A 12,946-nucleotide genomic window follows, 5' to 3' on the forward strand; every position below is an offset into this window, starting at 1 on the left:
ATTTGATTGTTTTCATACACATTCTTGCACTAAAAGAACTTGCACGTAGAATCAGTGGTCCAGTTTGCATAAACACTGGTGAACAGAAGACCTAATATCTGAATACAATTTGGTCTAAAGCCAATCCAAAGAAATGGTTGATTTTAACATACTAGGCCTAGACATCTAAGGAGGGAGTAACAGGGAAAGCCCGCTGTGTCTGGAAAAATTAGAAGTAATTAACCATATCTTGAAGATATGCATGTTGACTGCTCTAGCAGTGTAGTACAGTACTTGAAAATGGTGTGTTGATTACACTATAATGCATGTTTTCCACATGTTTGAATCCATTTGTCTAGATGCTGAACATCACCCAATTGTCAGTTCTGGTTACTTGAGGCCTAAACAAGATTTACTCAAAACCACTGGGTCATGGTGCAAGGCCTAACAAGGTTATCTATGGAACGTGCAATAGTTCTTTAGATGGTGGAATTTTTTTTAGTATGTGCTATGACAGGAGAACACATGATCCAGTAGTCCTTTCAAACTGTTACTTCTCCAGGCCTCCTATGATCTTTCTAAAAGGTGTGAAATGTTTTCTGCAAACATCATGAACACTATTGTTATGCTAACACATACTCTAGTGGTGGTCATGAGCACAACTGACAAAACCTAATAATTTGCTTACTTGGCCATGACAATCTGTCATGCAGGTTTTTATATACACTTCATTACTATTTCTTGAATGAAATTGTTTTAATGACCCAAAGTGTTTTAGTATTGTTCTGAACAAGGTGGGACTGAATTTTAGTAGTTGAGACTGGGAAATGAAGACAAAAAAATCATATTGCATATGACAAAAAATAGTCAAATATTTCAGATATGCAATATCTCAGATTAATAATAACTATGACACCATGATCTTCAAATCAGGAACTTTGTTAAACAGAACCTTCCTGGTTTTCCTCATCTTGCACCCTCATCCATGCTGGAAAAAATATTGGTCAATCTCGAGGAGTCAGACACCATCTCTGCAATATATAAAATTATTTTACAGTCCCTCCCTTTCAAAGATCCAAGAGGACACTGGGAAAAAGATCTCTCAATTAATACATCAGTAAAGGAGTGGAAAGTAGCAATGCAGAGAATTCACTCAAGCTCCATATGCTCAAAGCATACAATTAAACAACTCAAAATTATATATCGAGCACATCTGTCTCGACTAAAACTCTCCAAAATGTTTCCAGGGCATGATCCAACCTGCGAACGTTGTAACCAAGTCCCAGCCTCACTGGGTCACATGTTCTGGGCCTGCACCAAATTAATATCATTCTGGACCTAACTTTTTAATTACCTTTCAGACAGCCTTGGTCTCACAATCCCTCCTAACCCATTAACAGCTGTGTTCGGTGTTCTTCCAGATGGGTTTAAAGTGGAGAAAGACAAACAAATTGTGATTGCATTCACTATACTTTTGGCACGCAGACTTATTCTGCTAAACTGGAAGAACCCAAACTCTCCTCTTTTAAGTCAGTGGGAAACCGATGTGTTAAACTATTTGAAATTGGAAAAAATCAAATACGCAGTTAGAGAATCCTTATAGACTTTTTCAAAACATGCAAGGATCTAATCAGTAATATTTTAAAATAAGCTCTTAAAGCAGAGAGGAAGCAATTATTTCCGTATTTCTTTGTCTTCTGCATTCATCTCTATTGGCTTATCAAATTTATTAATTTAGGTATGTTTACAAGCCTTAAATTTCACGCCATTTGCCTTGCTCTCTCTCTCAGGGGTAGGGATCGATTTGTCCTTGACTCAATTTTTCTTTTTTGTAAAAACTTGATTGATTTGTATGGATTGCAATAAAATTAATAAAACTTCAAAAAAAAAATAATAACTATGACACGTAACACACATGAAATTTTTTTTGCCTATGCTCCAACACTCCTGTTGCCTTCTGTCAGTGAGCCTTTGTCTGACTTTTTAAGAAAAGGTCCCAGCTCTAGAAACACAGTCGCTTTTGTGTGACTACATGCTATCACTATTCTTTCTTTTTTCTGACACAAAGAGAGTAGTATTCCTCAAGCCACAAAATTTTTATTTTTAAATAAACAAGCTTTGGCTTTAAGCTTATAACCTCAATAAAAAAAGGAACAGAACAGTAGGTTCTGACCAGAAGAGAGCTTGAAATCCTGCCTACTAAACCAGGTGTGAACAATAGAGGGAACTTTTGATCCATTTCCAAATCTAGAATACAACTAAGAAGGTATAATTGCAAAAGAATATTTATTAAGAAAATAACAACAGGAAGGGGTAAAGAAAGCACAAATTAACGTACAAAGTGATAAAAAGAGTTCAAAACCACCTGAACAAGCCACTTTAGGCTATTCTACATAGGTGATTTCACCTAATTATATGGGTTATGACTTATGTATTTATCCAAACCCTGCACTAAGCTTCAAGCACAACAAACATCATTATGTTCTCATCTCTCTCTTTTAATTTGGAATTCCTTGCTCCTATCAGTCAAACTCTTGCCAACCGCTGTCTCCCTAGGTTATCCATGCTATTGTAATGGTGAGCTGCGTCAGTAACACAAGGACACAAATTACTCGAGGAACTGTACAACACTGTTCCTTTCCTAGACAACTTTTAAACACCTGCAGTCTTGGTCCTGACTAGCTTCATCTCTACAGTACACTGTATACAGATTCACTTTCAATGCCCTCTATCATTTCTGGGCTCCATATGTATACCCTTTCTGACTGATAACCAAGTTCTGTCTTACATTATTACTCTATTCTTTTTTACTTGTTATGTGTCCTTAAACCTCATTCCCTTACATCTAAAGGACCTGATTAGTAAAGGATATGTAAGGAAGCCCACAGTTGCTTCTCAAGGCCAACTTAAATGTGGGCATCACTTTTTATTCTTCCTACACTATGTAGAACATTTTATTGATTTTTTCTATTATAAAGTTTATACAAGTGTTCACATAACAGACTTTACTGATTATTATTTCCTACATGTTATCAGTTTGAACAAAGTGAAGGAAAGCAAGACAGTTAACAAAGGGATTTCAGTATTCCTTATCCTTTAATTGTAAATTCTAAAGAGGGCTCTGTCTTGCAGAATATGAAGTAAGTTATATTAAATTAGTTTTTCAAACCATTCTAAATATTCATATTTTGAAAAACATTTGAACTTTAAACAATTAGTCAGCCAACATTTACTGTATTTTACGGTGGTGAATATAAAAGTACTTTACATGTACCTACATTACAATATATACACCACCCTGTAACTTCTAAAAGTGATTTCAGGTCAGGATTTTAAGTGCCACTTGAGGATTCAAAGTGTCCACCTATTTAATTTAGTCAACATGAAACAGACCAACTCACCCTCCTTGCAATGATACTCCACAAACAGGTAACTTCCTAAGCCCGGACAAGGCTCTCCATATGAGGTAATGTCTGCTGCTGCTTGGCATGCTTGTAGTCCATGGCAGTATCCTGGAAGAAGAAAAGCAGTGATTTATGTGGGGCTGCAGGACAAAATGTAGAGTCTCAATTCTTAGTTTAGAATTGGTCCTCTCAGAGGTTGCCTTGGAGATTTCAATTGCTCTTTATTACGGAGAAGACATGGTGCTTAATTCACCTACATGGCAGTCCCAAAGACTTGATTCAGTTCCTGGTCAGGTCACTATAGGCACTTTCCCACCACAGGACTTTTTTTAAAGAACCATGGACATTATAGAAATTCAAGAAAGTTAGTAGGATTCCCAGCAAAGTAGTTCCTGTTACTTTTTTTTTAAAGCCTCTACTTCAGGGTATGTCATTTTTGTTTAACCAGGAAATATCATAGGCGGGACTCGTATGATGATTTGTGCTGAGTAGTTTACCACAAGAACTGATGTCATCTTACCAATATGTTAGTATTTTGGACTTTGGAGAGTTATTGGTTATGACAGAGTGCCACACTTTGCAACTGTATCACTCTGCATAGCCACCTCTTTGGTGTGCCACGGCATGCACTGAATCAAAGCAATAATCGTCCCGGTAAAGTTGCAATCACTTCAAAGGAATAAGGAGGGTGGTCCCCCATGAACTCCCAATAGCTCTGTACTGCTGTTAAATATTGGACCCTGCCTAATATCAAGTGCTGCTGAGATGGACTACATAACTGTGTTGGAAGAAGGACAGGTTAGATGTATGTTTTAATTAACTCTTTTTTTGCTCTCTTACTGCCAATTATTTTACATACCTTAAAGATACTGTCTCACCTGTTTTTCCTACCAGTATACCTATGCAGCAATAATTTAACACTGTAATGTTTCTAAAAAATAGATATTTGAAAAAATAGGAATGTAAGACTGACTAGCACGATTTTCTTTAACTATTCTTGATTTTACATTATGTCTTGAAAACAGTTATTCTTGATTTAATTCCAAATCTATCATATTCTGTGCTTTGATTTTGTTTCTATATTTTCAACTATCTGCCTCTGTACTGTACCTTGTTTTTGCACAAATCTGGGGATAATTGTAAGTAAACGTCTTTGAAAATCTAATATGTGGCACTGACTACTGAATTCCTACACCCTGAATCAAGAAAACAAGTCTTTATTCATATGATACACTTCAGTTCATCACTATCAAAAAGTGACATACATGTCACTTAAAACAAAAGTAAAAAGTTTAACTTTAAGCAAGTGGAAATTAAGAAAATGAAATCTACTTTATTGTAATTGTTATGCATCATTTGTAACTTATTCATTTAAAAAAAAAACTATATTTTACCTGTCACATTTATAGCCACATCTATCCAACTGCATTCTTCTTGTAAAGGCAGGGGAGGCTGGGAAGGCAGCTGGCAGTAGTGCAGGCTTTTCCTCCCATAGAAACTGTCATCAATCTCAATCACCTTCCCTGAGCCACACTGCAGTGTTGCATTGGAGTTTACACAAGCCAGGGAGCGCCCCGATTCTAAAAAAGCAAGGATTGCAGAGTCAAGGAATGCAAAACTTTGTTCAAATTTAATCAATACAATGTTGTACAGTTCTGCGTCCATCTGTAGTGCTTTAATTTTCTATATATGAAACTGGGCTAAACTCTCTGAAATCATATGATGAACTAATCAGTTTAAAATCAATAAATGGATAAGCAATCTGAATGAAACAGTTTTATGAATTCAAGTCAATTTAGAATTTGTTATATAAATGTATCAGCTCTACAGCTCTTTTTTCCAAAGTGAAGCCACAACATTAGATAACCACAGCAAAAAGTTACCAGTTGTTAATGTGTTTTTTTAAAATGCCACTGTGAAATGCAGGGCATTGAGGCAATAATTAAAAATCTACTGTTACCATTTTCATTTTGTTATATAAAAAACAATTTATGCTTTCATTCATTTATTTTACAACAAATTGCAAAAAATAACACCATAGCCAAACTTAGCTCCACCAGTGATACCTGTCATTTCAGTCACCATACAGAATAAATGTTGTCATTTGATAATTATTAATGTCTCCAAACACATTCAGTTAAGCCAAAAAATTGTACAGCAGGTAAAATTGCCAACTGGAGCTCTTCTTTTGTTAAGGTGTCCTCATGTTTGTATGAACTTTTGACACAAGGCTGTGGTTTACTCACATATACAGTATACTCACACACACACACACACACATATATATATATATATATATATACTTCTCAAAAAATTAAAGGAACATCAAATTCCAAAAGCTTCAAATTAGTTAAAGTTCTGGGATATTGATCTGGTCAGTTAAGTAGCAGAGGGGGTTGTTAATCAGTTTCAGCTGACGTTTTTCTGTTTTTTCACTAGTTTTGCATTTGGCTACAGTCAGTGTCACTACTGGTAGCATGAGGCAGTACCTGGACCCTACAGAGGTTGCACAGGTAGTCTAACTTCTCCAGGATGGCACATCAATATGTGCCATTGCCAGAAGGCTTGCTATGTCTCCCAGCACAGTCTCAAAGGCATGGAGGAGATTCCAGGAGACCGGCAGTTACTCTAGGAGAGCTGGACAGGTCTGTAGAAGGTCCTTAACCCATCATTAGGACTCGTATCTGCTTCTTTGGGCAAGGAGGAACAGGAAGAGCACCCTACATAATGACCTCTAGCAGTCCACTAGTGTGAATGTCTTTGACCAAACGGTCAGAATCAGACTTCATGAGGGTAGCCTAAGGGCCCAATGTCCTCTAGTGGGCCCTCTGCTCACTGCCCAGCACCATGGAGCTCGATTGACATTTTACATAGAATAACAAAATTAGCAGGTCCACCACTGGCACCCTGTGCTTTTCACAGATGAGAGCAGGTTCACCATGAGCACAGACGTGAAAGGGTCTGGAGAAGCTGTGGAGAATGTTATACTGCCTGTAACATCGTTCAGCATGACCGGTTTGGTGGTGGGTCAGCGATGGTCTGGGGAGGCATATCCATGGAGGGACACACAGACCTCTACAGGCTAGACAATGGCACCATGACTGCAATTAGGTATAAGGAGGAAATCCTTGGACCCATTGTCAGACCCTATGCTGTTGCAGTGGGTCCAGGGTTCCTCCTGGTGAACAACAATGCCCGTCCTCATGTGGCAAGAGTATGCAGGCAGTTCCTGGAGGATGAAGGAATTGATACCATTGACTGGCCTCCTCACTAGCCTCCAATCCAGTTTGCACCTCAGACTGTCTATGAGCTCAGTGTTGACCTGGTCCAGATCTGGGAGGAGATCCCCCAGGACACCATCCGTTGTCTCATTAGAAGCATGCCCTGATGTTGTTAGGCATGCATACAAGCAAATGGGGGCCATACAAACTACTGAGTATGATTTTGAGTTGCTGCAATTAAAGTTTGGCAAAATGGACTAGCCTGCCACATCATTTTTTCTCTTTAATGTTCAGGGTATCTTTGAATTCTGCCCTTTGTAGGTTGATAATTTTCATTTCCATCAAATAATGTGGCATCATTTCATTCCTAACACATTACCCAGTCCATATCAGTAAAAATATTTTGAGCAGTATATATATATATATTGTGATCTTTGGCCGGCTTATCATCCCGGCCAATACCCCCAGGCTGCCAGATGGAGCCCTCCCTGCAGTATGGAGGTGCCCCGAAGACCAGCAGGGAGTCATGGACTTTGTAGTTTTTATCCTCAGCCCTGCTGGATACCACAGGGGCCGCAAGAGGGAGCTGCAGGGAGGACTGAAGATTCCTTTGTGCCCTATAACCCAGAAGTGCGTCAGAGGAAGAGCGACGTGCTTCCGGGGTGAAGAAAAGGACTTTTTACCTGACCCGGAAGTGATACAAGATCACATGGACTGGGTCAGGGAATATAAAAGGACTATGAGAGCTCCCAGACGGTGAGCTGAGCTGAGTGGAAGGGTGGCAACGCGTCTGGGAGTTGGAGGATTGTTTATTTATGATTGAGTATTGATTTGTATAGTGGAGGAGAGGGTGCTTTGTGCACTGTGGCAATTTAATAGAGTCAATTATTGGACTTTTACCTGGTGTCATGGACAGGGGTTCAAGAGAGCGATAGCGCCCCCTATCTGTCACAATATATATATATATATAATGTATATATTGTCACACACGAGCGCATAGGTGGCAGCTAAAGGGCTCGGGTAAGGACAGTTCTGAGACATACCAGGACGGGGCAGAGTGCACTGATTCTTTTTCTTCCTTGCCTGCAGGCCATTCCCGGGGGATTCCGCCTGGCTCTCCTGACGTCACTTCCGGGAACGAGCTTATCAAAGGAGACCTTGCCGGCTCCGGCCCCTGTGATGTCACGTCCGGGGTCGAACCAATGGCTGAAGACCTCAATGAGCCCGACCCCTATGATCTCACTTCCTGTCTTCCCCTTTAAAAACCTCCTCCTTTTCCCTATGCCCTCAGTTCTGTATTGGACTCGGTTTTGTGCACAGCAGTGCTATCATTTGAAAGACAATTTGCAGCCAGGAAAACAAATTATACGGGTGGCTGCCCCAAACCTTGCTTTGTCTCATCGTGGCTTTTGTGACTATATATATATATACAGTGTATATATATATATATATATATATAGTGTATATATATATATATATATATATATATATATATATATCTTCTATACTAATAAAAGGCAAAGCCCTCACTGACTCATTGACTCACTGATTCACTCACTCACTCACTCACTCACTCACTCACTTACTCACTCATCACTAATTCTCCAACTTCCTGTGTAGATAGAAGGCTGAAATTTGGTAGGCTTATTCCTTACAGCTTATTTACAAAAGTTAAGCAGGTTTCATTTCTTATTTATGGCCCCATCTTCACGAAATTTGGTAGGCGGCTTCCCTGCGCTAACCGAAACCAATGTACAGTACATACTTATTCGGTGGTATGACGCCACTGTCAGCCACCATATTGAACTTTCCAACGTCACTAATTCTCCAACTTACCGTGTAGGTAGAAGGCTGAAATTTGGCAGGCTCATTCCTTACAGCTTACTTACAACAGTTAAGCAGGTTTCATTTCGAAATTCTACGCGTAACGGTCATAATGGTCGACAATGTCCACCATGTTGAACTTTCTTATTTATGGCCCCATCTTCACGAAATTTGGTAGGCGGCTTCCCTGCGCTAACCGAAACCAATGTACGTACTTATTTCTGTGGTATGATGCCACTGTTGGCCGCCATATTGAACTTTTCAACGGTCTTTGTTACTTATGGGCCCGTCTTCAAGAAATTTGGTACATATGTTCCCAATGCTAACTGAATCCTACTTATGTACACATACGTTCATAGCCTGCAGCTTGGTCACCGTGTGAGGCGGCGTTGGGTCGCTCCAGTCTCTATATTCCCTTCCTTGCTTCGCCACGAAATTCACGTCTCCCTGCTGATAACTACAGCCTTATTATTTAATCCACGGCTTCTCTGCTGTTTTATTGTTCGTTTATTACGATTATAGTTATTGTTTAGGTATTTTAGACTTACTTTACATTGTTAAGGTACCCATTTTCTTTATCATTCCAACCGTACCCCCATTAACATGTCTATTAAGGTGATCACCATCGATCAAAGAACTGTCACTTACCAAGTGGTTTCCATGCCCGGAGATGGCACCTACCTTTTCCATTCTCTGTGTTACATATTGCACGGCCATATCAGGCTCACTCTTAAAATCCGGAGGAACATTGTGTCTTATGTATTGAATGACTGGGACAGGTTCAAGGTGTGGACTGATGACGGTACAGGAGATAATTATACTACAAAGGAGCACTAGAAGAGTGAAATGTTTAAGACCTTCACCTATTGTTCTGCATGTGAGTTGATGGCTGTCGCTGAATTGTTCGGTTGTCGCTTTCAAGTGTACCGAAATGGCCAAATATTTTACACCTTTCGACAACTGCCAGTGCCTCTTAAACATCTTAGACTCACAGGTGATGATTTCAGTAGTGGACACTTTAATGTTTATGAATGTTTAAACTCTCAAAAGCTGGATGTGAAGTTATCGATGAAACTGGTTGTATGCTTACAACGCTTGACAGATGCCGAATGTCACTTCAACACAAGTCCTGCAAATACTGTCGTAATTGAAATAAACAATGAAACTCAAACCGATTATGACAGCAGCAATTCAAGCTGTGAGATTTGAAACAAGATTACTGTTCACATGGCCAACTGTACGTTGCATGCTCAAGAGTAAGCTCAGCGCACAGCTTGGTCATATTACAACCGGAGGGCCGAACTCAATGTGGTATACAAAGACATCCTTAACAAATAATTATTGGTATATTTTCCCTCAGTTTAAAAAGGTTTAATTTTCTTCTTAATAAAAATTTTAAGGCAGTACTTCGGCGCTTCAAAGCGTGTGTATTTTGCTAGTATATATATATATATATATATATATATATATATATATATATATACAGTGATAAAAGGCACTATATAGCGCGCAAACCAGCACAGACTCACACTGAGGCACGTGTAAAACACAACAGACTTTATTTTTCTTCACCTGTGGGGCACGTCTTCCCCGTGAACCCCGCAGGCACAACACAGTCCAAATAAGCACACAACACACTTCTTTCTTGAACCACCTCTCCTCCTGTCTAGTTTTGTCCTCCACCTCCCAACTCTGGCTCCTGAGTGGTGGTTCCCAGCCCCTTATATGCTTATAGTATATATATATATCCTTATAGTGCTCCAGGTGCTTGATCACCTGGTTCCGATTGCACTTCCAGGCGTTGCTGCAGAGTCGTCCACGCATGCTCAGGGACCCATGCAGCACCCCCTGGTGGCCACCACAGATACCAACAGGGCTGTGGAGAACTCCATCTTCCATGGAGCCCTGCGGGAAACTGAGGCACCATCGTCAGCCAGGGAAGCTGCCACCAAGCGTCCTGGGGGAGGTACTGAGAAGCCCATGGTTGCTCCGTCGGAACATATGTAGAAGGGGTGTCCCAGCCGAGCATGGGACCCAGGCCCGCCATATTATATATATATATATATATATATATATACTCAGCAAAAAAAGAAACGTCCTCTGACTTTCAACTGTTTTTACTTTCAGTAAGCTTAATGTGTAAATATTTGTATGAACAGTAAGAGTCAACACCATAAGACATAAACTAAAAATGTTTCACAATGTGTCCCTGAATGAAGGGAGGCTCAAAATCAAAAGTACCAGTCAGTATCTGGTGTGGCCACCAGCTGCTTGAAGTACTGCAGTGCATCTCCTCCTCATGGACTGGACCAGATTTGTCCATTCTTGCTGTGAGATGTTACCCCACTCTTCCACCAAGGCATCTGCAAGTTCCTGGACATTTCTGGGGGGAATGGCCCTAGCCCTCACCCTGTGATCCGACAGGTCCCAGACGTGCTCAATGGGATTGAGATCCGGGCTCTTCCACTGCGAGGATGATCAGCTGTCCTTCCTGTCTCCCTGTAGCTGTCTTAGGCGTCTCACAGTGTGGACATGGCAATTTATTGCCCTAGCCACATCAGCAGTCCTCATGCCTCCCTGCAGCATGCCTAATGCATGTTCACGCAGATGAGCAGGGACCCTGGGCATCTTTCTTTGGGTGTTTTTCACAGTCGGTAGACAAGTCTCTTTAGTGTCCTGCGTTTTTAGAACTGTGACCTTAAATGCCTACTTTCTGTAAGCTGTTAAGGTCTTAACGACCATTCCACAGGTGCAAGTTAATTAATTGATTATGGTTAATTGAACATGCATGGAAAACATTATTTAAACCCTTTACAATGAAGATCTATAAAGTTATTTGGATTTTTAAAACATTATTGTTGAAATACACAGTCCTGAAAAAGGGACGTTTCTTTTTTGCTGAGTATATATATATATATATATATATATATATATATATATATATATATATATATATATATATATATATATATATATATATATATATATATATATATCATAGCATTCGTAGTCTGAGAAACAATCTGATTGTATGGGTGGTTACCTACCAGGTAACGCATGTGGTTGGTCTGCAAGTTGGCAAACGTACACCACATCCTCTCAGTCGCGAGAAGCAGATCATAGAATGTTATATAGTTTTACTATCAAATAATGTAAAGAGTGCATGTGTTTCACCCTTATTTGGGCTAATCAGGCGTACACACTCCACTGCATCTGCTTCTCGCGACTGAGAGGGTGTGGCGGACGTTTGCCAACTTGCAGACCAACCACATGCATTACCTGGTAGGTAATATAATCAGATTGTCTCAGACTACGAATGCTATGAATGTAATTACTCCAATCTCCAGGCTGACAAATAAACAAACCACATGCCACGGTGCAGCGTAAAGGGGCTTCGATGCTTATGTCTGAGGTTCAATCCCCGCAAGGGGATGCAGTGGAGTGTGTACGCCTGATGAGCCCAAATAAGGGCAAAACATGTGTCACGTACTCTTTGCATTATTTGACAGTAAAAAAAAAAATATATATATATATATATATATATATATATATATATATATATACTGTATATATATATACTGCTCAAAAAAATTAAAGGAACACTTTTTAATGAGAGTATAGCATCAAGTCAATGAAATTTCTGGGATACTGATCTGGTCAGTTAAGTAGCAGAGGAGGTTGTTAATCAGTTTCAGCTGCTGTGGTGTTAATGAAATTAACAACAGATGCACTAGAGGGGCAACAATGAGATGACCCCTAAAACAGGAATGGTTTAACAAGTGGAGGCCACTGACATTTTTCCCTCCTCATCTTTTCTGACTGTTTCTTCACTAGTTTTGCATTTGGCTACAGTCAGTGTCACTACTGGTACCATGAGGTGATACCTGGACCCTACAGAAGTTGCACAGGTAGTCCAACTTCTCCAGAATGGCACATCAATACGTGTCATTGCCAGAAGGTTTGCTGTGTCTCCCTGCACAGTCTCAAGGGCATGGAGGAGATTCCAGGAGACAAGCAGTTACTGTAGGAGAGCTGGAGAGGGCCATAGAAGGTTCTTAACCCATTAGCAGGACTGGTATCTGCTCCTTTGAGAAAAGCAGAACAGGATGAGCACTGCCAGAGCCCTACAAAATGACCTCCAACAGGCCACTGGTGTGAATGTCTCTGACCAAACAACCAGAAAGACTTCATGAGGGTGACCCAAGGGCCCCATGTCCTCTAATGGGCCCTGAGCTCACTGCCCAGCAGCATGCAGCTCGATTGGCATTCGCCATAGAATACCAGAATTGGCAGATGCACCACTGGTGCCCTGTGCTTTTTACAGATGAGAGCAGGTTCACCCTGAGCACGTGACAGAAGTGAAAGGGTCTGGAGAAGCAATGGAGAACATTATGCTGCCTGTAACATCATTCAGCATGAGCAGTTTGGTGGTGGGTTAATGATTGTCTGGGGAGGCATATCCATGGAGGGTCACACAGACCGCTACAGGCTTGACAAAGGCACCTTGGCTGCCATTAG

The 12,946-nt window shown here is 40.4% G+C and overlaps 1 protein-coding gene across 1 annotated transcript in view; it reads right to left on the reverse strand.

Moving 5' to 3' along the window:
* LOC120535466 (polycystic kidney disease protein 1-like 2) overlaps nucleotides 1-12,946 on the reverse strand; it is a 136,068-nt gene that overhangs the window by 116,527 nt on the left and 6,595 nt on the right. Inside the window, exons 3-4 of the mRNA XM_039763347.1 lie at nucleotides 4,778-4,963; nucleotides 3,381-3,491 (exon numbers count right to left, since the gene is read on the reverse strand). Of these exons, the coding sequence (XP_039619281.1) occupies nucleotides 3,381-3,491; nucleotides 4,778-4,963 (297 nt within the window). The remainder of the gene's footprint in view (nucleotides 1-3,380; nucleotides 3,492-4,777; nucleotides 4,964-12,946) is intronic.

This window comes from Polypterus senegalus, chromosome 9, assembly GCF_016835505.1.
Source record: "Polypterus senegalus isolate Bchr_013 chromosome 9, ASM1683550v1, whole genome shotgun sequence".
In the NCBI taxonomy this organism is placed as follows: Eukaryota; Metazoa; Chordata; class Cladistia; order Polypteriformes; family Polypteridae; genus Polypterus; species Polypterus senegalus.